Source organism: Vittaforma corneae (genome assembly GCF_000231115.1).
Source record: "Vittaforma corneae ATCC 50505 unplaced genomic scaffold supercont1.6, whole genome shotgun sequence".
In the NCBI taxonomy this organism is placed as follows: Eukaryota; Fungi; Microsporidia; family Nosematidae; genus Vittaforma; species Vittaforma corneae.
This window is the reverse complement of record NW_006889839.1, coordinates 103,222-111,835: the sequence shown is the minus strand read 5'-3', so window position 1 is coordinate 111,835 and position 8,614 is coordinate 103,222. Positions and strand designations below refer to the sequence as shown.

The 8,614-nt window shown below is 38.6% G+C and overlaps 9 protein-coding genes across 9 annotated transcripts; 6 read left to right on the top strand and 3 right to left on the bottom strand.

Annotated features, from left to right (window-relative positions):
• Positions 1 to 527: 527 nt before the first annotated feature.
• Positions 528 to 1,844, bottom strand: VICG_00942 (uncharacterized protein; the record flags this gene model as incomplete). Its single annotated transcript, XM_007604327.1, has 1 exon — positions 528 to 1,844. The coding sequence occupies one exon, from the start codon at positions 1,842 to 1,844 to the stop codon at positions 528 to 530; it is 1,317 nt and encodes a 438-aa protein (XP_007604389.1).
• Positions 1,845 to 1,994: 150 nt separating this feature from the next.
• Positions 1,995 to 2,876, top strand: VICG_00941 (uncharacterized protein; the record flags this gene model as incomplete). Its single annotated transcript, XM_007604326.1, has 1 exon — positions 1,995 to 2,876. One exon carries the CDS (start codon positions 1,995 to 1,997, stop codon positions 2,874 to 2,876), a length of 882 nt encoding a protein of 293 aa, XP_007604388.1.
• A 117-nt stretch (positions 2,877 to 2,993) lies between these two features.
• VICG_00940 (uncharacterized protein) lies at positions 2,994 to 3,629 on the top strand (the record flags this gene model as incomplete). The annotated part of the gene is made up of 1 exon (XM_007604325.1): positions 2,994 to 3,629. The coding sequence occupies one exon, from the start codon at positions 2,994 to 2,996 to the stop codon at positions 3,627 to 3,629; it is 636 nt and encodes a 211-aa protein (XP_007604387.1).
• A 210-nt stretch (positions 3,630 to 3,839) lies between these two features.
• On the top strand, positions 3,840 to 4,184 carry VICG_00939 (uncharacterized protein; the record flags this gene model as incomplete). Its single annotated transcript, XM_007604324.1, has 1 exon — positions 3,840 to 4,184. The coding sequence occupies one exon, from the start codon at positions 3,840 to 3,842 to the stop codon at positions 4,182 to 4,184; it is 345 nt and encodes a 114-aa protein (XP_007604386.1).
• On the top strand, positions 4,171 to 4,599 carry VICG_00938 (uncharacterized protein; the record flags this gene model as incomplete). Its single annotated transcript, XM_007604323.1, has 1 exon — positions 4,171 to 4,599. The coding sequence occupies one exon, from the start codon at positions 4,171 to 4,173 to the stop codon at positions 4,597 to 4,599; it is 429 nt and encodes a 142-aa protein (XP_007604385.1).
• A 266-nt stretch (positions 4,600 to 4,865) lies between these two features.
• On the bottom strand, positions 4,866 to 5,168 carry VICG_00937 (uncharacterized protein; the record flags this gene model as incomplete). The annotated part of the gene is made up of 1 exon (XM_007604322.1): positions 4,866 to 5,168. The coding sequence occupies one exon, from the start codon at positions 5,166 to 5,168 to the stop codon at positions 4,866 to 4,868; it is 303 nt and encodes a 100-aa protein (XP_007604384.1).
• VICG_00936 (uncharacterized protein) lies at positions 5,165 to 6,634 on the bottom strand (the record flags this gene model as incomplete). Its single annotated transcript, XM_007604321.1, has 1 exon — positions 5,165 to 6,634. One exon carries the CDS (start codon positions 6,632 to 6,634, stop codon positions 5,165 to 5,167), a length of 1,470 nt encoding a protein of 489 aa, XP_007604383.1.
• Positions 6,635 to 7,156: 522 nt separating this feature from the next.
• VICG_00935 (cysteine desulfurase, mitosomal) lies at positions 7,157 to 7,453 on the top strand (the record flags this gene model as incomplete). The annotated part of the gene is made up of 1 exon (XM_007604320.1): positions 7,157 to 7,453. The coding sequence occupies one exon, from the start codon at positions 7,157 to 7,159 to the stop codon at positions 7,451 to 7,453; it is 297 nt and encodes a 98-aa protein (XP_007604382.1).
• A 78-nt stretch (positions 7,454 to 7,531) lies between these two features.
• VICG_00934 (uncharacterized protein) lies at positions 7,532 to 8,422 on the top strand (the record flags this gene model as incomplete). Its single annotated transcript, XM_007604319.1, has 1 exon — positions 7,532 to 8,422. The coding sequence occupies one exon, from the start codon at positions 7,532 to 7,534 to the stop codon at positions 8,420 to 8,422; it is 891 nt and encodes a 296-aa protein (XP_007604381.1).
• Between the last annotated feature and the right edge of the window lie 192 nt (positions 8,423 to 8,614).

Here is an 8,614-nt window from a genome sequence, read left to right as displayed (position 1 = left end):
AAGATATTACACGGGAGGATGTAGTAATAAGGTATGCATACCTGAAAGCTGGATCAAAAAATCAGGGCATTTCATCATTTGCAGGCAAAGTGCAGGAAGTACTAAAATTGATGTCGCCCATCCTCAATGAGAACGCTACAATCAACACACAGAAGAATTATGCGTTGGGTGCTCTAGGCTTATTCTTCGTCGTTGATATTTTACTACTGGTAATGTATTGGATGGCAACTAAATCTGATACAGATGAAGATGACATTGAAGAATAAATGACATTCTCTTAGTAGGACTTATTGTTTATTTGAACGATTTACATTTGCCATATTGTGTATTTTTGCTTAAAACAGTATTGCTCTATTGCGTGGGGCTTTTTTGCATTAATGTAAAGCAGGATAACAAAGCTATGATCTACCAAGCCAATTTTCCAAACACAGATAGCACGCTTAAGAGAGGTTCATTTATTTAAAAGAAATGCCTAATGGAGTATTGCAATGAATCCCAACTGAAGGTTTTTGTGTTGACAAGCACTTTTACTTTCTCCTATTTTTTCTAGACTTCTTTTTCTTAGGTGTCATGGGTTTTTCTTCACTTGCATGTTCAGCCACAATATTTTCGATCTCGTCCTGTAAGTCTGTGCAAAACGAAGCATGAACTTCTGCTTCTGCTGCATTTTCAAGTAGCTCATCCAAAACAGGCTGGCATATTGCTTCCTCGTCACTAAATGTTTGGGATAATACTTCTAACTTTGATTCAAGAGATTTAAGGCTAGACTTGCCATTCGTATTTGGAGCTGCATCATCATTTGCGATAGACATTCTCCTAAGCTGAGTATCAATGCAGCTATCATCAGAAACAATCTTAGATGATTGTTGGTTTGTAACACAGTCATTGTTATCAGGTTTAATAGCCTGCTCGACAGCTGGTCGATTTGGGATAAGATCACATTTGTCTTTAGAAATGTCCTTTTTCTGAATTTTATCTACAAATTTGGGCATCTTTACAAATGACCCAACGGTCCTAGCAAATTCTGCACAGTCGCCTTCGTAGAAATAGTCAAAATAATCGCCCCATTCCTTACTGGGCTTTGTCAGATTGACTAGTATTCTTTTTCCCTCACTGGCTTGGTTTTTGCAGAACATTTTTACAAGTTTTTTAACTCCTTCAACTGCCAGGCTCGTCCCTATAACTATCAAAAGATCACAGTCCATGTCCTTCTCGCATATTTTGCTTATAAACGCACCATCAGGGTGAATCTGCTGATAATGAATAATTCCCGGATGCAGTACCCCAACAGGGCGTTTTCGTTGCCCATTCTTCATACAATTTGTCCGCCGCTCGCTGCATTCGCTGCATGCTATTTCATCTCCATTCTCAAAGCTTTTCATATCAGCCTCGTTAAACTTTTTCCTGAATCCACAGTACTGACAAACTAGAAAAGACAAGTTTCCATGCAAATAAACACCCTTTGTACCATCCTTCTTTGTAAATGCCATTCCTGCACTCTCTTCCAGTCCATCAATGTTTTGTGTATATGTTCGAGATTTGGGGAAATTTGCTAGAAAGTGGTGTGTCACGTTTGGATGGGAACTGTCGCACAGTCTTTTGAGAGAACTAATATACTTGAGATATATCTGTCTGCTTCCCTCTTTTATTCCAAAGTTGTATGTGAAAAGCTGTCTGCCATTTATTCTTAGCTGCTGCCTGAGCGATGCGAAGATTCCAGTTGGAGATCTGAAGTCTGGAATTCCACTAGCCACGGAAATCCCCGCTCCTACCACAAATACACATTTCTTGTGGTCAAGTAGACTTTTGTTGTTCAAAAGGAAATCAGAGTCTATATTTCTCATTTGGGGATCTCGAATTGTAAAAATTATTAAGATTCACGGGTCTGTGGTGCTCCATAAACATAAATATAACAGAAAGTCCAGTATGTTTTTGTTTATCTTGTTTCGTCTGATCCTCAAACACATATTTACATCCTAAGCTGCATTGTCTCAATGAAAATATTCTTAGACTCCTTTGTAAATATCTGCTATCTTTTTGCACTGCTCATACAAGCATTCTTATTTGTCAGAAATGCAATTTATTCATCGTGCGCGCCTCGTTCGCAACGATTATCGCAGTTCTATCTCATGTTTTCATTAATTTTCATGGTTTTCTATCAGCTACAACTCCTAAGAACACTCTACAATCGAAAAATCATTGATTTCGAGAATGTCCCTGCCACCAGTAAACTCAAAACACTGCAATATGTTGGTGAAAACACCATCCATTCCGTTCTCTGTCATTCCCTGGCAGTAATTCTGGAATCCTTTGAAAACTTCAAGATGCATTCGATCACCGACCAGAGGGTCATGAAACTTAGCGCATTCATCTATGCCTACATAAGATACCTACCAGTAATGGTAATGATGTCTCGACTATACAGAAACACCTCATTTTATTCGTTTCTGATTGAGGCGTTTTTGATTAGCGAGGACATTGTTTTAATATTAATTTTTGTAAATCTCATACGGCTTATAAAGAAGATAGCGAAGGAGATAGAGACATGTTTGATGACGGATAAAACAATGGTTCAGTATCTCCTTTCAGTCTTTAAGGTTCTCTTGTCCAGGCTAGCTGTATCATTGTCGTTGGAATGTCTTTCCAAAATGCTTTATCTTGTGGTTATCACAAGGGAAAGATCAAAAGCGCTGATGTTTATTAATGACATTTCTAATTTTCTGAGAGTTGTATCGATTTATTTAGTACTAGAAAACCTGACAGACATGGTGTTTACTGACTGTAGAAGCTTCAAGGTAGCATTTAATGAACACGAAAAGGACAAGTTTTTCGAATTTGAGCATGCTGAAAAAAAGAATGAGAACATAGTGGAATAAATTATTAAGGCCAATTTTATTTTAACGGGCCATGCACAGTCCATACTAGATGTTCATGGCACCTTCAGCACCGCCTGTATTGATGTATGCTACTTCAATACGTTTTTTTGAAAACCCATGCCAAATGCAGACAATTCAAAACACGTAAACACCTTTATCCACAGGATTCTCGATTTTCTCAAAAAACACGATAGGGCACTGTCATATAGCGAAATAGAAGAAAAGACAGGCATCAATGTGCTGAATAATGTTCAACTTGTGCGAGCTTTGAAAATTAATCCAAAGGTTGCCATTACACATGAGTCTATTCAGTTTCTTCCAAGCTATGTAGTAAGATGCATGGAGGATCTCGTAAGCATCCTCAAAAAAGTAAATGGAAAAGAAGGAATAGAGATGAACAAGCTTTTGGAGTCTCCAATTGACATCAGTCCATTTATCAACAAGCTAGTCCAGCAGGACAAAATCATTATTTTGAAAGACATAGACGATTCCGAGATAGTTTTTTTCAACGAAGAGCCTCTTCCAACATTAAAAAAGGAAATAAAAGATCTTTGGGCGTCTGTAAAGGTGCCCAATCTCCATGACATTACACAAGAGCTGAGCGAGGGCGGATTGAAAGGTTCCGAAACGTGTGTACTTAAGAAACAAAAAGCCACTAAGCAGACCAAGCAAAAGAAAAACAAAAGAAGAATAACAATTACAAATACACATGTAAAGGGATTAGATTTGGATAATTTAAATGAGTCGGATTAAATTAAAATAGGCTGGCATATGCTCTTTTAGGTAATTTTTGCAAGGAAATCCAATTGTGAGTATAACCTGTATTTTTGTATCGGCTTTTTAGATGATAGGTCTGATGCCATCCCCGCCAGGTCTTTGTATGGTCAGGAGACAGCCATGTTCCTGGCAACTACCTCTGCTTTAGATGGGTCGTCATTTGTAATTTTTTACATGGGACCCATCATGGAAGGAATATTCAAGTTCATACCCACCAGTGTCGTTTTTACTGAAGATTCGACCGTTTTCATTGGTAGCATCGATGCGCACAGAGCTGTTTATACACTGCCCCAGCCATCCATCGATCTAAATAGGTTTTATAAGGAAATGCTGGTGCAATGCGATGCAAACACCCCCAAGAAACTGCTAGTTCCAGTCATGTTCTCTCCTAGACTCATTTATCCAGCAACCGATAAGCACATTCAAAAGTATATCAGAAAATACAGGTATAGTGTTGAAACCTTTGAGGAATATCTGAAAAGCGACGACTTTCTCAGAACGAGCTGGTTGGATAACATTGTTTTCCAATAAAGATGTAAAAGAGAAAGTGTATTTTGAAAATGACCACTACTTGGTAATTGCAGACTACAAGTGGGACCAGATGTCAGTAGATCAGATGTATTTACTAATGATATTTAAAGATTGCACCTTGAGATCAATACGAAACCTGAATGGGTCGCATGTGGGCTTGCTGAAAAATGCAAGAGAGAATATCTATGTCCTTTGTGATCAGTTAGGAGTTCACAGAGAACACCTGTGTCTGTATTTTCACTACAGGCCCTCATATTTCAGACTGCACATTCATATAGTTAATATTAGAAAATCTATCGCTAGGCTTGGTAGTTTTTCAAGACATGTTCTTCTTGATGATGTTATCAGGGATCTAGAAATGGACCCCCGGTACTTTGAGTACAACTGCTACTATGTTACGCAATGTGATTGCTAAGTAGACTTTGCGCTTTCTACAAAATAGCTGAAAGGAGGTTGCATTGTTTTTAATTTTAGTTAATTAAATAAAAAAGGATTCATATGCATCAAATTTACTTTTCACACTCCAAGCATAGCATGCCAATGCTGTGTATACGCACATGCGCTTTCGGTATTGTGCATGCTACCATCAGACTTCTTAGTATTGCAAATAAAATCATAACAATTTATTAATTCTAATTGAAGATGCTCGAACAGACAATGCATAGAGCTTATAAATTATTTCTACATGCTAGTTACGCCTTGATTTCTGCTTCTTTTTAAATACAGCGTATAAAGAGCAAGCGAGTCTATCACCACTAACACAACAGCTGAAGACATGAATAATGTATTGCAAATCTTTAAGCGTCTAATATTCGAATGAATTTGCTGCTGCCTCTTCTTCAAAAACTCGTCGTTAGAGCCCGTCTTTTCTTCTTTTGCATGTGAAAAAATTTTGCCTAGATCAATCTTGTAAAACAGCTCATCAGGTTCGAAAACTCTTACGTATTCGTCTGAAAATTTTGAAGCGGAAAAAACACTTCTCAAACGAGGGGTATTATTTTCAAGATCTTGCATAAGGCTTGTGACATATGATTCAACAAAATGCTCGAATATTGGCTTGTCCTTGGGAAGAGGCTGCTCAAAGTTTTTGACTGCAAAATCCACCAATCTGTCATAAAATTTGTCTGTTCAGTCTTTCGACCCAAAAGTGTGGAGAAAACTCTTGACAAATCAGAAACCAAAGCCAAGTTTTCACTGAAAGGCCGACGGTCAGTAGTAATCTGTAAGAAAAGTGTGCACATATATTCTATTATCGGATTGTAGAAGTGTTCCTTAACCAGGCCGTAGACATCGCCAGGATATATCAATTCTGTCTCGTCAAAGCCATGGTGATTTGTGGCTGCGAAAATGCTAGATTGAAGAGCTTTTGTTGCAAGGCCAAGTGCACTATATGCTGCCTGTAGCAATTCAAGATTTTTGGAATGAGCCATAGTAATGTAGTAGATCATGCTGACCATTGAGTGCTTCAGGTCAAAGTAGCTCAGTAACACATGAATAAACGAGCCTGTTAGGTTGGCCAGAAACGTGTTTCTGATCTTAATTTCAGTAGACTGCTCTATGCTGTGTGGCAAATCAGCAGCCATGTATAGTATGAACATCAAGCACTGAAATCTATTGCAAATATGCACTAATGGAAGGTCATTTGCATACCGATTAGAGAATGTCGACTCCAAATCCCTCATTAAATTTGTTGATATTTTTTCAATTGCCAATGCAGCTTGGAAATACACATCAAAATCAGCCCTGTTATCAAAATTCATCTTTTCGTGCTCCAACGATTTTTTCATAAGCATGGACTGAGAATTAACTTCGACAGCTGACATTATTTCCAGTATTTTTATTATTTGCGGCACAGTACTAAATCCATACTTTTCCTGAACAAAGTACAGATAGTTAACCAGGTCAAAGGACAACTTGGAAACTGGCATCCAAGACTTATCTGTATTCTTCTTGTCAATTTTCCGAAGAAAAGTCTCAAAGGACTTTATAATACATGCCAAGTATTTTGAGTTTGGATGTACTGACTTCTCTGCTCTGTCCTTTAGCAGCCCTAATGCTTCTAGGCTCGTCTTATTGAATGAGTTAAATGACAATGGGCTGGCATATTTTGGTGGTCTATCGGATTTAAATCTGTTGTAATGCTTTTCGTATTCATTGATTAACACATTTGGATCGTATTTACGATCGGCATTGGGAAGCTTTTCGGCCACTTTTTGGAAATGCAAACCCATCATGTTGAAGTCTTTGAAATAGCTCAACACATAGGGCTCGTAGAACGGCTCTGTTTTGTACTGTGCAAAGTACTTTCCTTCGAAAAGTTCGGTGTCAATATCCGTTGAGAAGAGTTCCAGAGGCTTTGGATCTTCTTGCCGGCCACCAGAAAATCCAAAAAGATTGTATATTTTGCTGGTTATGTAGCTATTGGCTAAGCTCATTAGGAGTTGTGTCATTCTCTCAGGGGGCTGCAGAATTTGCAAATTCAAAGCTCTCCTTTAAAACTAAAAAGAGACTGGCATAATAGACCGAGAATAGTAAAAAGCATATGTCAACTGGCAATCATGATAACGAACTTTAAGCTACAAAACAAAGGCGTATTAGTTTTCCAGCAGAATACTATGGAATACAATATCTTTTCATATTTGGCCTTGTATTTTAATCTTGGCTGGATAAATACGATAAAATTATACATTTCGGAAGCCAAGCTACGTTAAGAAATAGACAGATGCATTGCAAAAACAAAGATATTTGCTTTGCATTTCTTAGCCGATGTGCTCAGCCCAACACTTGCACTATCAACCAGCAATATAGAAAATAGCTTATTATATTTTTGACCAAACTTGCTGCTCGCTCAAACATTTAAACTCTTCACATCATGTTTCAGTTTTTGCTTGATCTATTACTAAGTTCCTTTTAGATATTTACTAATATGATTTTGCCATGTTGTCTACAAATCTTTTAAAAATTTATCCCTAATGATTCCAACCAGAAGTGAAAGCACAGGGAAAGATACAACACTAAGCACAATATCGAAGGACGTGCCAACAAGAAGATATTTTGACTTTCAGGCCACAACACCGGTGGATCCAAGAGTACTCGATGCGATGTTGCCATATCTTACGTCTTTTTATGGCAATCCCCACAGCCGTTCGCATTCATTTGGCTGGGAAGCTGAAAAAGCAACAGAAAATAGCAGAAAACAAGTGGCAGATTTGGTAAATGCAGACCCCAAAAGAGATTATATTTACAAGCGGAGCCACCGAGTCCATTAATCTTGCACTCAAAGGTTTTCTGAGTACAACAATTATGACCTTCACATAATAACCTCACAGATAGAGCACAAGGCAGTCTTGGAAACATGCAGATACTTAGAGGAAAAGGGCGTAGAGGTGACGTACCTTCCTGTTGAAAAAAACGGATCTATTGATCTTGAAAAGCTCAAGGCCGCCATAAGGCCCAAGACCAAGCTTATATCAATAATGACAGTTAACAATGAGATAGGCGTTGTGAATCCAATAGAGGAGATAGGAAAGATATGCAAGGAGCACGGCATAGTATTCCATACGGATGCAGCACAGGCCTACGGCAAGACCCCACTCGATGTAAAGAAGTGCAATATCGGAATGATGAGCATTTCGGGGCATAAGATATACGGACCAAAGGGTATTGGTGCCTTGTATGTGAGGAGAAGACCGAAGATTAGAATATTGCCGCTGATACATGGAGGCTCGCAGGAGAAGGGATTACGAAGTGGAACAACGCCCACATTTCTGGCAGTTGGGCTTGGAGCAGCAGCAAAAATTGCCAAGGAGGAGATGGAAGAGGACTGTAGTCATGTATCTAGGCTGGCAGATAGGCTCTATACAAAGATCAAAGAGAGTCTCGGTGGCGATATAGTTAAAAATGGTGTAAAAACCATAGCTGGATGTCTAAACATATCGTTTCCGTATGTTGAGGGCGAGGGGCTTTTAATGAAGTTAAAGAACTATGCCCTGAGCAGTGGTAGTGCATGCACATCTGCCTCATTAGAGCCTTCGTATGTCCTTCGAGCGCTGGGAACATCTGAGGACCTGGCCCATTCTTCTATTAGATTTGGAATAGGAAGATTCACAATGGAAGAAGATGTAGATAAGCTGGCTGAACAAACATCACACTCTGTAAAAGCACTTAGGGAGATGTCCCCGCTATATGAAATGGCAAAAAGTGGCATAGACATGAGTACCATAAAATGGACAGCCTAGATAATAGTTCGAAGATGGACCGACATATGTTTCAAAGTAGACTGATGAATAAATTGGTGAAGTTTGGGATACTATCCATGTTGTTTTTATGTTCCAAGACAGGCGGAAGATTCTGAAGATAAAACGTTCAGAAATCCGTCTGTAGCGGCTTTATAAAAATATAGATGTAAGCAAGATTGCTATAAGAAAACA